The sequence below is a fragment of the Sylvia atricapilla genome, chromosome 6 (assembly GCF_009819655.1).
Source record: "Sylvia atricapilla isolate bSylAtr1 chromosome 6, bSylAtr1.pri, whole genome shotgun sequence".
Classification (NCBI taxonomy): domain Eukaryota; kingdom Metazoa; phylum Chordata; class Aves; order Passeriformes; family Sylviidae; genus Sylvia; species Sylvia atricapilla.
Genome location: NC_089145.1, coordinates 40,451,316 through 40,466,907, shown reverse-complemented (window position 1 = coordinate 40,466,907; position 15,592 = coordinate 40,451,316). Strand labels below are relative to the sequence as shown.

The window sequence follows — 15,592 nt, the reverse complement described above, 5'->3', positions numbered from 1 at the left end:
TTTAGGTAATGTAGTTCAAAGGCACTTTTGCTAGATTGTTCTGAGTTCTGCTGTTACCATGCCATGAGGCAGGAGCTCTTCTGTAGCCCTTTTTATTAAGCATACACAGAGCCCAGTAATGTACAAAGTGTATCTTTATTCCCAAGAGAGTGATTAGGCTGCTGATATATTTACTCTAAGCATTGCAGCTTTATGGCTTTTTTCTTTTATTGGTAGTCTTTCAGGAGCGAGCAGCTGTGATTTGTGGCTGGATGTGCATTTGAGCCTTGCCTGCTGCATCCTTTAGAAAGAAGTGCTTTTGGCTCTCTGATGTGAAGAGAATGTGTGTGTGAGCAGAGCAAAGGAGGGACAGAGGCAAGAAGGGAGGGCTGAGATACAAATTTGTGTAGATTTTCCATTTCTGCCTTCAGGGAGCAACCCATTCTAGGCACTGGGGACAGAGGATGGAAGTGTTCAAGGCCAGGCTGGATGGAGATTGGAACAACCTGGTCTGGTGGAAGGTGTCTCTGCCCATGGCAGGGGGTTGGAACAACATGATCTGTAAGGTCCCTTCCAACCCAAACCATTTGGGGATTCTGTGAGTTACATGCACAGAGTGATGTTTCTAACTTGTTAGGAGACATTCCAGACCCGTGAGAGTTTGACAGGTTTCAGATTAAGTGAGAGCTTGACAGGTTTGCAGTGTAGGTAATGTGGAACATGCAGTCTTCCAGAGCAGTTGGAGCTGCTTTCTGATTAGAGATACGGAGACGATTTGTCTTAAAGGCCAATGGTGCCTGCTTACACTACTCAGCAAATTGTCATTGGAGGGTTTTTTTTATATCTGGGGCTATTATTTACAGTATTTTCTGAGTCACACTCCCAGTCCAGTTTTTCTTTATTATGCCAAGATTATGTTATGTTATATATAAAATTTTCTCTATATGTAGGGTTTGTTTTATTGCTCTAAGACAAGTGCTTTGGACTAAGAGTGCTGTGGTGCCACTTCCTAATTGCATGTTTTGGAAGGGTCTGCTTTTCAATACCAAAAATACAATCAAATTAAATATACAAATGATGTAAATCTAGCCCCTGATTCAAGTTGTTTTTATTACTCATCATGAGTGTGATAAAGGACAATTTATAAATATTGCAATGTTTGGTCAATTTGCCTCAGGCTATAAGTGTTGCAAAATCATCTTTCATCCATACTTTTCTCCTGGTAGTCCAGTGAGAATTCAATTTATTCTCTTTCCCACCCCAGCCCCTACACTGGGACTGTTCATATGCTGTGTACCTGTGGCACTCATGGACATGGTTTAGTGATGGACTTGGCAGTGTTTGGTTAGCAGTTGGATTTGATGATCTTAAAGGTCTTTTCCAACCTAAATAATTCTGTGGTTCTGTGATTTTAAGTCCCAGCTGGTCTTGCCTGATACAGATCACAGGGAGGGGTGGATCAACTGAAGGCACTGGAGGTATGAGTGACTTTTGTTCCTGCTCAGGCAATGAGTTAGTCCAGTGACAGGCTGGTAATTCCTTTGATTTTGCACCTCTCTCATCTTTTTAATCAGCAACAATATGCCTGCTGGCAGGAAAATCACTTAGAAATCCCTCAGTATGAGTGTCAGTCTCCTTAGTTTCACAGGCACTATATAAATAGCACATTGTACATAGGAGTCAGGCTATACTGGGTGATGGGAGTTGATATGTGTTCTTTCTGAGCTCACGTGGCACTCAAAATTGCATGTGTAGCTTGGGCTGATATATAGAATAATTGGTATAAGTGAGTCTGAAATGCATAGAATTTTTAGGTGGAAGAACTTTGATCTGCTGTGATGAAAGTGAAAGTGAGCTGGCAGTCCAGGAGGAATGGGGTAGGTGTGATTGAGACACCTCTAACCTCCATTTAACCAAAAAATACCCCTGCCTGGAGGTGTATCAGTAGGTGAGCCAGAATCCAGGAAAATCACTGGTTTCATGCCCAGTTGTCCACAGACATGACCATATGTGTCTTGATGCCCACATTGAAAGAATAAACAGTTGTTAAATACTAAAATGGAGTTTAATGTTGCAAGTTATATCAGTGTTTTCTAAATACTGCTGCTTATCATCTAAGCTCTGTGATTTAATCATGCCTTTGGAAAAATAGGCATCCTTTAATTGACCTACCCTGGCATTCACTCCAGGCTTTGCTTGACATTTGGCATTCACTCCAGGCTTTACTTTGCTTGCCTTTCCTTGCATATGAGATTTTCAGAGCCACATTCCCACTGGAACACTTGGTCAGCATCTCTGCTCTGCCTTGTTTTGATTTACTGCCCTGACAAGTGGGACTAAAAAACAGTCTGCAAGGGAAATCCTGGCTCTAGTGAAGCCAATGGCAAAATTCCTACTGTGCTCAAGAAATGGGATTATGCATGGTGGGTATAGCTGGACTTGAAAAAGGTCGGATTTGGTGCTGGGATGGCACCCCTGAGGCCTTAGTTTTGTGTGTGCTTGCAATGCAAGGAAGCCCCACTGAGGATGCCCATGGGAATTCACAAAGCTGCACCTCAGAAATAGTGTCTGCTCTTCACCTTGCAGGGTTTTGAAAGCTATTGATGTGTATCTGTATTTGCTGTTCCTCCTGGTTGGATGTTTGTCTCTTGCAATTGATGCCCTGACTTGATGCTTTTGGGTGAAGAGAGCTGTAAATTTGGTGCAGAGTTGGATGTCTTCTGTGCTTCACTTTTCCTCTGTCCTGGATAATTTCTCTCAAATAGCTGTTACTGCCCTGCAAACACAGACCTGCTCTGATGCTGCTGCTCTGCATCCTGGCAGAGGACAGAGGAGCACAATTTGAAACTTAAGATGAGGTTTTTCTGTGCCAAGAGATGCTTTAAGAGGGAGTGGGAGCCCAGGCATCTTAAATGACAACTAGTCTGTTTTAGAGGTGGAGAAAATATTTAAGAGTCTGCCTCTTTCTGTGCATTTCAGCATTTGATAAGTGTGTTTTCTATGTAGTAAGATTCCCAGTAGCAGAGTGGTTTTGATATTTATGTCTTGTACAGCACTGAAGACATTTGACAAATACTAAATAACAACAACAAAAAAGGCAGAAAAAGACAGTGATTGACTAAAGAAGTAGGAGTCCCTCCATGTGTACAAAATAGGACAGACTAAATTAAATTAAACTTGTGATAAGCAAAAATCTTATATAACTCATGCAGCAAAGGCTCTGAGGTTCCTTTGGTACTGTTAAAAATTGCCTTCTGAAAAATGCTTTTATTGTTCCAAAAGCCTTTAAAATGTCTCTTTATGTGTGAATATAATATGAGATTTAAGCATTACAGGTTTACTGCAACAATAAGCTGCCTGTAATTTAAAACATAAAGTTGATTGATCATGTTCTGCGGCACTAATGGTATAGTCCACCTCTCATCATCAAGTGGGATTTGTCATTTTAACACTAATTAATGATGATTTTCTGCATTATAAGTCGTGTAAAATCAAGCACTTCAACAAATTCTTGCTACTTTTTCCTTCAGGATGATGAGAAATATTGTTTTGAGTCTCAATAAAACAAAAAAAGAGATGCATCATAGCATTAAAAAAGGCATAGATTAAAAAAAAAATTTAAAAATTGACTCTTTTTTGTTGTCATCTCATGTAAAAAAGGTTATCAGGTGAAATGGGGAGAGAAAGGCAGGTCATTTGAAAACGAGCAGTAGGCTGTGTTCTGCATGTCCTTGAGACAGCTGTGCATGTTGATGTGAAAAAGGACATTAATGGAGCCTTGTGCCTGGGTAAAAGCATTTCCTGCTGTCGGCTGCTGTGGTGGCACCTCCTTTGCTGTCCCAAAGGTGACAGTTTTGCCATTTAGAGACTCACAGAATCATTTGGGTTGAGAAAGACCTCTGAGATCATGGGGACCGGCAGTGCCACCTTTACCACAAAGCCACGTTCCCAAGTGCCACATCCACGTGTTTTCTGAGCACTTCCAGGGGTGGAGATTCCACAGCATTCCTGGGCAGCCTGTTCCAGTGCCTGACCACCCTTTCAGTGATGTTTTTCCTAATACCAAATCTAGTCAATGTCTGTGCCTGTGTTAGCTGTGAAGAGGCAGCTGTGGTGACACTCAGATGTTGCAGCCGCTCTGATGCCTCCATCACCCAGAGCAGGCAGCACCTTGTTGTGAGAGCAGCTCCACTGCCTCCCTGGGCTGGCTGTGGGGAGAGAAGATTCATGGGCTGGCCTTCACTGAGTACTTTAATGCTTGCCGAGCCTCTAACCACTGTGTTGTTTTATTGTTTCTTTCAGAGCAGTAGACATAAAATAAATGTTTATTGAACCTTTGGAGGTCTGTTGATCAATAAGAGAAGCTGCACCGAAACCACAGAGGCACTGATAGCTTTTCTCTTTCATATTCTCAGGGTTTTGTGCTGGAGGGCTCAGCTAAGGCTCAAACTGTTTGTGAACTAAGAGAAAGAGGGGGAGGGGAAAGTCTGATCAATTAAAAGTGTATTCATCCAAGTGTCTGAAAGCTTTTATCTGATGTACCATTTTCTTTCAGTTCTGTAATTGGGAATTTGCACAGAGCAGTCTTCACTTATTTTTAATCCAGGGGAGAATGACAATAAAAGCCTGGCTGTTTCCTTACAAAGGATGTCAAAAGTAAGGTCAGCGGATTGGGTTTGCTTACACCACCTGGAGGTCTGACCTGGAAAAGAATGCAAAGATGAGATGGTTAAGTGGCAAGAAATAGCAGAGTTCAAATTAATTTTTTATATTCTCAGCCTGGAGAGGGAAGAGTCTCCAAAAGCTTTTTAGTATTTTCCACTGAACTATTAAGGAAATGCAGTATACAGTAAGGGAAAGGAGGATGAATTTGGTTGTTTGGTAGTAGGGCAGACATAGCTACACACTGCAGTCATTGCTCCTCACTGTTTAAATCCTACCTCTATTTGTATTGGTATTTAGTAAAAGAATTCCAATTATCTTATTGTCCCAGATGCATCTTGGCAAGATTAGACTTGCAGCCATCAGTTCAGCCAACAGCCTTTACCTGTAACAGCTAACATCCCTCATCCAGAACGATTTTCAGGAAGATCGAACAAAATTTGGGAGATTATAGAGGTTTTGTTCAGTTTTCTCTGTTTTGACAGCAATGCTACCGTGGCCTGCAGCTGTGGTGATAATGGTTTCATAAGCTGTCAGCTCTTTTTCCAACCATATATCCTTAAAGATATACTCAGTAAAGCACTTAATGAAGCATTATGTTGGATTTATTTGCAGTCATTTACAGTAAGAAGGTGGTCATGGTTACTTGATACTGTAGGTGTCCTTGTGACACTCTAAATATTTAAATGGAGTATAAATCATAATTAAACCTTGGTAAATGACAGTTCATAGCATCTTCAATGCTTTTGCTATTTAAGATGGCTGTAACAGTGTTGTTGCTTGTCTCAAAAAAAAATTTTTTTTTCAGTTTTATGTATGGTGAACTGACAGACAAGAAGACCATTGAAAAAGTCAGACAAACTTTTGACAACTATGAGTCAAACTGCTTTGAAATTCTCCTCTACAAGAAAAACAGTATGTATACATTTGTGTGTGGTGCTGGGAGTGAAAAAGCATATTTAAAGTGTGTAATAGACTGAAAGAAATTTTCATTCTGACATATGGGTAAATTGGGGGCAAGATTTGGAGAAGAAACAGGTATTTTGGTTACCACAGCTCAGGAAGAGAGCTCTCTTTTCAGGCCAAGCATTCAGATTGCCAAGAATAGTAGTTCTTCCCTGCTGTCTCTAGTCTGACTCCTTCTTTCAAAAATAAATTTAGTTTTGAGGATTGTTTCCCTGCAGGGAAAACTGACTGGGTTAAGTGAAAAGAAATGCAGAATGAGGTTCCCCCACATCCCTCAGGAAACTCCCCCATGTCTCCACAAGTGAGAACCCAGGCCCTGGCTGCCGTGAGTGGCTGCTCCCGGCGGTGTCGAGATGCCTCCGTGGTTGTAAACCAACACATACAAGCTCTGGGGAGAGTACTAGGCCTGGCACATAGCCCAGGGATTAGTTAGAAAACCAGGGGCTTCCACAGCTTAATGAGATTCAGGGCCTGTGTTCTTTCTTTCTCATGGCATTGGGTTTGCAGGAAGTTGCCAGAACTGGAGATTTTCTTTGTTTTGCCTTAACCACGAGCCTTTCCAGTCACATTTTCTGTCCTGGGCAGTCCTGGCTTGTTGATCTTAGATCACACTGTCAACACAGGCCATGCTGTTTTGTGGCCTCATGCTGGACTTATGCATGGTGGACAGATCTGCTGAGCTGCAATTCCTGTTGTTGTCAGTGGAATGTCCCTCACTAGCACAGGCCATCTTCCTAAGGTAGAAAGCCAAAACTCAGATTAAACAAGCTCCAAAAAAGCTGGTCTTCTACTCTGCCCAGAATAAGTCTAGTTGACTGGGTTGGTGGCCAAGAGCAGTCCAAGACCAATCCTGATGGGAATGTTCTCTTCAGCTTGGCTCTCAGTGCCCTGTGCAGGGTGCAGGTACTGTGGGGCTGGGGATCTTTCTCCCTGGTTCACCTGCCTGGAGCCCAGAATTTGAGGCCATGCTTCCCCTGGGTGGGCTTTGATGCTGGCATGGGATTACCACAGCTTTTCCCTGCATGGTGGGGCTGAGGGAAGGGAATGTTGTGCCTCAGGAAGGAGCTCCCTGTGCCTGACTGCCCCATTTCACTGCAAACTCACTTAAACTTTTCATGACATTGAAGGGAGTGTCCTGGACATCTCCTCTTATGCTTTACCTCTGTTTTCCCTTTTTAGACTAAATCTTCCTGTGTGGGCACTAAAATAGCAGGAAATACCTGCAGAGTTCTCCAATTCTGCCTGCATCAAGGCATTTTAGCCAAAATGTTAATTAAGGAGAGATGCCAGAGCAGCTCTGAAGTCCACCTGTTCTTGCAGGTGCCCAGGGGAGCCCTCCAAATGACCTTTTCTTGGTCCCTAAGCATATGGGTGTGTCTGTTCCACAGATTTTCTGCTTCTCTTCCCATTTCCTGTGCAGGTCATCTGGATGCCCCCTCACATCAGGGGAATTTCCTGGGACAGTCTCATATTGGGTGTCTTTGCTGGTGGTGGTGCCCAGCACTGTCATACCCTGTGTCCATGTGATTTGCAAAGTGAATCCCAGAGACCCTGTGCTCTCCCCAACCCTGGCTTCTCTTAGTAAATGCTGGAGCATCTCTTGGTCTACAATGGGCCTGAATTAAATTCCTTTCTATTTTATAGATGTATAAAAAAAAGTGTTCTCTTGGTGACTTTCCTGTAACAAGGCAGACACTTTTGCTTTGGGTTGTGGATTGTCTGCTGGAGCTTGATGATGCTGCAGAGATTTATTGAGCTGCAGTTGCCTTAATAAAATCTTCACCTTTGCCCAGATCCCCAAGCCTACACTTTCCATAAGTTATGCAGGATTACAGAAGGATTTTATGGAAAATTACTCAATGTTCCTCTTTGGGCTTGAGTCACTTCCCATCCATAACATCTGTTTTCAGCTTTCTTCTCCATCACCCAAAGCCCAGAACCTCAACCTCTCACTCATGCTAACAGGCTCACCTCTTGGCTCCAGCTCAGCAGCTGCTGTGCTCAGGTTTTTGCTTCCATTTGCCATCCTCTGAGCCTTGTGGGAGATAAGCCTTGTGGGAGGTCCTTCAAGACCCTGCCTGCTTATCCTCCAGGCTGAAAACTGGAGCAGAGAAGGAAATAAAGATTATCTGTTGGTATGAATGCACTTCTGCAGAGTGTAGGTGTTTGCTCTGTGGAAGGACTTGTGTTTATCACCCACATGAGGCTTGCAGTGCCTTCAGAGCACTCTCACACCCACATTTTCAAACTGTAGGTCCAGGTGTCCTGTGTATTTTGAAAATGGGGCACAGTGTGGGTTGTTTTTTTTTTTTTCTTTCCATTTACCCATTCCCTTTTTCTTCTGGCAGAGGGAGATTTTGAGGTTTTCAGGTTATTTTCCCATCCTTCTCTGCTGTGCTAGAGATGGTCTTTAAGGGACTGATGTTCTCCAGCAGCATCTGTTTGACTGCTGCATTCACACTCCCCTTGGTGTTCCAACCCCGCTTGCAGGTTCCAGCTTCAAGAAAGCTTGAAAGCCTGCTACAACTCTCTTCTGCTTTGCTGCATTCCCTTATTATTTAGTCCTTATCTCTGCCCACACAACTCATTAGGCATGCCTGCATATATATATATATATATATATATATATATGTCTTTGCATGCCTCTCTCTATATATGGTAACACTCAGGAAACCTATATGGTAATATTCAGGAAATCCCTTTAACTGCTTTTCCTCATTTTGCTGCTTCTACAGCAGTAGCCACCTTGCCTCTGGCTTTGATTTTTGTCAGCACCCTTGTACAAGGTGTTTTGCCTACTTGCTTTCATCTCAAGGGGTACAATGGATTCCCAGGTGTAAGTGCAAGTTACTTCTCCAGAAAGCTGCAGCACTCTGTTTTGGTGCTTATGAGAAGTCTTTTGTCCTGGGTTAGCAACTGGGAATTATGATCATCAAGTAATCAGCATAATGGCTTTGGAATTATTGCAGAAAGCAGTCCCACATCTCTCCCACTTCTCCAGTTTACTGGTAGTGAGTTACTGGTTTAATCCTAGTTGAATTTCAGTAAACGCTTGTGGGTTTTAATCTTCCCCACTGTAGTCCTAGCCCAAATGGTTTTCTCTGCCCTCTGGGGTCTATGCTGCAGTTCCTGGCACAGCTCCCAGACCTGGTGCATCAGAGGAGATTTGAGGGGTAAGCAGTGCCCGTGTGGGATAACAGTGGGCAAGAGGCTCATGTCAATGTGTCAGCTCCCAGGCAGCTCAGGAGAAAAGCCTTTCTGTCAACTGGCCTAAAGCACATCAAATCCCAGAGGTAATTAGCTGGCTGTGAAGGCATTTATGGTGCAGTGTGTGTAGGTGCTCTTTTAGGAGGGAGGGACACGGAGCTTTGCTGGATGGAGAATGTCTGACATTCACAGCCCTGCAGGGGAACAGGGTGTTTCTAGGAAAATTCCTCCAGGTGTTCTGGGGTTTCACCCTTTGTGGAGCACACCTGCTTGTGTGTAGGGACTGCCACGTGTTGCGTCAGCCTGGCTGACCAGCTTCAGCTCCTGAGCACCTTCAGGAGTCCTCTGCAAACAGGGAGGATTTACCAAAGGCCAACCTGACCTCTCCAAAAGCAAGGGCTGTTTTTGGCTGTTTATTTGATGGGTAGTAGGATTTGAAAAACACTTGGCTTCATTTCAGAAGTTAAATAGAGATAACTGTGCTGGGAGAGTGCTGCACTGGACAGGGCAGTAAGGAGGTGTGACCTGAAACACAAAAAAGAAATCGAATCAGATCTGTCCTGATAGGACATTGAGAGTCCAACTCAGGTCGTCTAAAATATAAAATTTGGAGCAATTCACAGTATAGCCCATCATTTTTGGATTTGATAGTTCCATATTATGTAAAGAGGGAATAAAAGATGCCACCCATCTGGGTTTTTTCTCACCTTTCTACCTTTCAGACCTAAGTTTGTGTGACATGCTGGGAAAAAAAAGCAAGAGAGGAAGAACAATGTATTTCAGAATGAATTTTTATATAGCTTCCTGTCTCTGTTTATCATCTAGTTAGATTAATGAAACTGTAAAAAATGGGAATATGTTGTTTTACTTGGAGGAAGTAAAATTAAAAACTCTGGAAGATGCAGAAATACTGAGATATACATCTAAACTACACGTGTGTTTTAATAATGGATAAATATTATGGGTTGGGGGTAGTTTGTGTTACACCACATACCAATGTAATTTTTTTCTCTGCTCCAGGAACCCCAGTTTGGTTCTACATGCAAATTGCACCTATAAGAAATGAGCATGAAAAAGTGGTTTTGTTCTTGTGCACTTTTAAGGATATCACTTTATTCAAGCAACCGATCGAAGATGATTCAACGAAAGGTAAACTTTAAATACATTCCTATTTTTTGTGAATGATAGAAGTAAATGCTTGAGCTCAGACCTGTCACAGGGATGTGTCATGTCTGTGATCTGTGTCTTGAACTGAGGAAATGTTTCATGACCTGTCAGGGTTTCAATACCACTGTCCTAATTTATTAAAAAAATAAAAAAATAGGATAAATCACCATGAGTGGAAATTCCCTACCAATGTTTTTCTAGAATCCCAAGCCTTCCTTTTTCTTTGTAATTCACTTCTTCGTCACTACAGCTGGCACTTTCTAAAAATTACACAGTTTTCAGTCGTTTGAATGCTGTGCTGTTTTGGGAAATCTTTCTGTTATGGGACAGGTGTTATCTTTTCAGGAAAAAATAATTCCAGCTCCTTGTGATGAGATGCTGATATTTCTTCCCATTCTTCCTCTTGGAGGTGAAATGTGAAAGAAACAGCTTGCCTGAGTCATTTATTGCTACTCAGGAGTGATGACTGCATGGCAGTGGGCATCGTGCTTGTTACTTATCAGCTGCAGGGCAGGATTTTGTTGGAACGCTCTTGTCACTGAACAGCTCATGGCCAGACCTGCAGCCTTGCAGCAGAAATTTGTGGGGAAAGGTACAGAGGATCTGGCAGCATCATCCTCTGCTTTAGTCACAAAACACGTGTCTTGCGTCAGGTTTACATGTGTATTGCTCTGGGTGAAACAATGCGTGCTTACATAAGGAAGGATATTATCCACATCTCTTGGAAGTTGCCTCCTGGTGATTAATCCTTTACTATGTTTTTCCCTTCATGCTGGAAGAGGGCTTCATACCTTACTTGGAGCTGGTGTGCTCTGAGCCATCTTCTTTAGGATAAAGGTGGTGTCATTTGAATGCAAACAGCATTTAAAGTAATTTCTTAATATCTAGATAGCACTTATACAAGTGTTTGGATAACTGAAAAGTCAGTTTATAAAGGCAAACTTAAAATGAAAAACTCTCCTCCCAGCTAACACTAAATATGACTTTTTTTTTTTTTTTTTTTTTTTTTTTGCCTAGAGGGTATTATCCATAAAATTATAAGATCCTGATATAGGAATACCTCCTCAGACATCATAAACTTTATTGCCTCTACAATTTAGCTAGCAACCTGCACATGTTCTTTATTTCACTTTCAGCTCCATAATGTGGAATTCTTCTGCCTGGAAGTAATCTGAGTTTTTTTAGGGTAAATGACAATTAATTAAAAGGGCTTTATAGGTATCTAAAGGCATGGGACCGGCTCCTTGCTGCAGTGCATGTGATACACAGGATGAGCTCATCAAGGAAAAAGCCAGTCTTTGCAAGAATCCTTTTGTAAAGTTTCCTATTTGATGCTTTTTGGGGCAACCAAAATGTATCTCATATGGAACCAGCTCCCAAATCCCCCCTTTTTCCCTGCTCTGCCCCACTTCCTGCAGGACTGAGTCACACTGAGAAGTGTTGGACTGCAGCACAACAGAGAAAACGTACTGAAGGTGGCTCTCAAATGCAGAAATGATGAATGTTGCTTCCTTTGGATTTTCAGCCAGAGAGATTCAAACTCTGCTGCCTTCCCTGGGGAGGCAGGGATGTGATCCAGGGGCTGAGCTCTTCCCCTCCCCATCTTGTGGCTGAGGAGGAGCAGAACCCGTGTGGAATCCAGAACAGGAGGAACAGAACCCATGTGGAATCCAGAACAGGAATATCTGTTCCTATGGGAAAGAGCAATAGCAGTGAAATGCAAGACTTGTGTGCTGCTGCACTGCACTGAAGGGCACCATTAGTTAAAATGTCAGGTATTAGTGGTGGACATCACAAAATGTCGCATTCAGCAGCCAAAGAGGTTTGGCTCTATGTCTAAAGAGCCCTTAATTCTGTCAAAGTCATACTCTAAAGCCCCCAAAACTCAAACAGAACATCACAGAGGCAGTGCAGCCATAGAATGTTTCCCACATTCTATGCCTTTAAAGCATAGAACTGTAGCCCTAAGAATCTGCTCAGGGTGCTTTGATTAGAGCATTGAAGAGCATTGATCTGTGCCTCCAACAAACCTCATCCTTACAAACCACCAACCCGAGTTTTCTTCTGCTTCTGTATAAATTAAAGCTCGTCTTTTGCATCCTTGATATAAGGAAAACATATTCAAATATTTGCAGCGTTTTACTACAGGGGTGGGAAAACAGCCCTGTTGCATTACCCTGTGGGTCTCTGGGATCCCACAGCACTGGGATCATAGTGTTTTTGTGTCAGACATGGTGCTATGAGAGATACATAATTCATTGTCCCTGCAGATAACATTACAACGTGCTTAGAAGCTGCCAGGCCACTTTCTTTTTGAATTATGAGATTGGTAAACATATACATTAAAATGTAGTGGAGAATTTTTAAAGTCTTGTGGAAAAGAGTTTCGATAAAATACTGCTGTTGAGTGCTGGGATTTGCCATTGAAAGGACTATATATTTTTCTTTTTAAAGAAGGATATTTTTTGAGAAATTCTGCCAGGACCATGCAATACATAATACATAACTGGTGCAGATGAGTTACTGTGTGTTACTTATGGGAGCAGTAAATCTGAGATAAAAAATTCAGCAGGAATAAAATATTGATGTCATTATGCAATAATCTTTCCATACCAAAAAATGTCCTGCACTGTTCAAAGGTGTGTTGCTTTGTTGTGATGCTTCAGTATATCACACTTCTGTGAAGTATTTAAGTCATGCCACTGATTGTATCTACAATGCAGAGTGTCTGTGTCCCCCCACTCCTGGAAATTCCTGGTTGGGTTGGCCAGATCTGGCATCTTGTGGGGACCTTGCCAGGGAACAGCAGGTTTGGGGGACAGGGAGTGGTGCTGAGGATGCAGATCTGCCCAAAAGTGTCGAGCAGATTGTGGGGTTTCTGAAACCAGGACAGGCAAATGAAACAGTTGTGTCACATTGCCAGAGTGAGGTGGGAATTTTTTTTTTCCTGATGTGGACTTAAAAACATGTTTGTTGAGTGCAAAAAAATGCAGTTGACTTCACAGCGACAAGCGCCGTGTGAGCAGGGGGAGTCAGAGAGGTCTGGGACACTGTGACAGATGGTGTGTGTCTCTGCTTACCTGTGTGCTCACCACTTCCCCTGTTAATGCTGAAAGGAGGAGGATGAGGAGGAGGAAGAAGGAGCTTTGGTGCCAGAGGCAGTAACAGTAATGAAAATTTTTCCTGGGCTCACCCAGGAGGCTGTAAATTTGCTGCAGACCAGCAGGCTGTTGAAACTTACTGGACTGTAAGCAAGACTGGAGAAAAGGGATATTTAAAAGCCACCTTCCTCTCATAAAATGCAGTGACAGAGATCAAAACCCTTGTTTTCTGAGAGGGTACAGGCAGTGGATGCTAAAGATTGGGCTGACTTGTTTTCTTGTTACTTGTGCTCCAATCTATTATTGCTGAGTGATGCGTGGGAGACCTATGATGTATGGCAATGTAACAATGACCAGAAAGTGCTGTAAAGCCATTCCTTGTAAATGGAAAATTCCTTTAAAAAGTGTCTAACCAGTCAAAAGTGTCAAAACCCCCCAGCAACTCCACCAGAAGCAGCGAAAACGATAATGGGAGGAAGGATCATCCTCCTGGTTGATGTGTTCTCTCCTGGGTGAAGGACCCAACAGCAGCTGTGTGGGTCTGGAGGATAGAGAGAACACCCTCCATTGGTTTGGTCTTTGATTTATAGTGTCCCAGCTCCTGAGCCAGGGGCTGATGGGCTGTGCATGAGGGCAGAAGAAGAAGATGTGTGAGAATTTGTGGTGAGGCAGGAGGCAAAGCCTGCACTTGGTGGTCACTGGGCCAGTGCCTTATTTTCTGGTGAAGGAGCTGTGCTGTGTTTGTCTGATCTTTCCTTTCCTTTTCCTGCTCCTCTTAGCTAATAAGAACATTTGTCTGGATTCAGAGGCAAGCAGCAGGTCCCACCTGTGGTGGCAGAGGGCCAGATCCCCAGGTGTCCTGGCTCGAGGCCCTGCACAGCAGAGGTGGAAGGCCATTACAAGCATATGAAAGATCCTATTATGTATTTTCTTCAAGCGAATAAAACCCAAAGAATCTTTTTTTTTTAAATGTTTGTACCATTGTCGGGTCACAGTTGGATGCTTTTATCGGCTTGCTGAGCTTTTATTCTGTCTTTACCCAATGGCCTTTTAAAAACATCTGAAGACTTTCAATTCCTCCAAAGACACACAGTGGTAATAATCTTCTGTTTATTTGTCAGGAAAAAAAATGAAACCTTTTTTTTTCTGGGCCTTAACTATTAGAAGGGTGAATGGAGCCACTTAAAATGTTAACACCATTTGAAACCAGGAGTGCTGTAGATTCTATTGAAAAGAAGGTTTAAGTTCAGAAAAATTAAAAAAGACCAGCATTTTTGGTTAATAGTGGGGTTTCACCTAGTTGTGCAATGTTTTTATTCCCTTTGTTATCATCAGTGAAGAAAAAACATGACCTTTGTGTAAACCTAGAATATTTTTTGGCTAGGATTCTCTGGTTATCTGGACTCTCTGTGGAGTGAACTATCAGCTTGTCACGTCTCTAGTGATGGGGAATTCTAGTGAATAACGATGGGATGTTAAATCAGGATGCAAAGTTGTGTTAACGAGCCCCTTACAACTCAGGACTGTGTGCTGTTAACAGATGGGATCAGGAAATAGCACAGCAGGATCCTGAAGTTGCCTTTTTTTTTTTTTTTTTTTTTTTTTTTTTTTTTTTTTTTTTTTTTTTTTTTTTTTTTTCTTTACTTGATAGAGCCAGACTCTGATGATCAAGTCTGTCTGGGACAATGCTGTAATGCTTTCAGTGATATAACTCTTTATGATTATATAACTCCATATAATGATACAACTCTATCTCAGAGTGTGACAGGGCTATAAAAAGTGTAGTAGTTGCAGAAATACTCACTTATGGTTTGCTAATCCTTGCTAAGCCTATAATTCTGATCCTTTTTTATCTTTAATAGGTGCAAGTTATTAAGCATATATAACTAGTTGCACATGGGAACCTTTTTTTCCTCGAGGGGGTATCAATCCTGGTGATAATAGAAGAAGTGGGTGGAGGGATTAGAGCATGAAAATAAGGTTTCTACCTTTAGCTGAAGCACAGTGTACCCTGTTGAGTACATCGCCTTGACAGTAATCCATCACAGTAATTTCATAAGTTACAAATTGTATATCCTTAACATGTTTTTATTGCACTTTTCTGTGGCTGTAATAACAAGGGGCTCACTGCAATAGAGACCCACTTGTCCTCATGCTGTTTCCTTTTGCTGGGATCTGCAGTTTCACTCCCTTCCAGGCAGCAAGATCAGCTCCATTTCTCCATTCTCCCCTGGGTCTAGAGGGCAGCATCCAGGGACTCCTTGGCTAGGGGAAAGGATTTTGGTGGGAGGGGGGAATGACAAGAATGGGCATTTGCCAGGACACCAGGTGGGTTTTCAGTGCCAGGAGCAGACAACTCCATGCAATGATGCTGAGAGATAATCTCTTCCAGTATTTAAATAGTTAGATAATATTTAGATAACATACTGTTTTAGATAGTATTTTAAACGGTCCATTTGGGATGGGCACCACCTGCCAGTAACCTGGAGAACCTTCCAAGGCTGGTTTTT

General features: G+C 42.4%; 1 protein-coding gene across 1 annotated transcript in view; it reads left to right on the top strand.

Annotated features, from left to right (window-relative positions):
- Positions 1-15,592, top strand: part of KCNH5 (potassium voltage-gated channel subfamily H member 5) — a 149,921-nt gene that overhangs the window by 13,287 nt on the left and 121,042 nt on the right. Inside the window, exons 3-4 of the mRNA XM_066321624.1 lie at positions 5,450-5,556; positions 9,835-9,963. Of these exons, the coding sequence (XP_066177721.1) occupies positions 5,450-5,556; positions 9,835-9,963 (236 nt within the window). The remainder of the gene's footprint in view (positions 1-5,449; positions 5,557-9,834; positions 9,964-15,592) is intronic.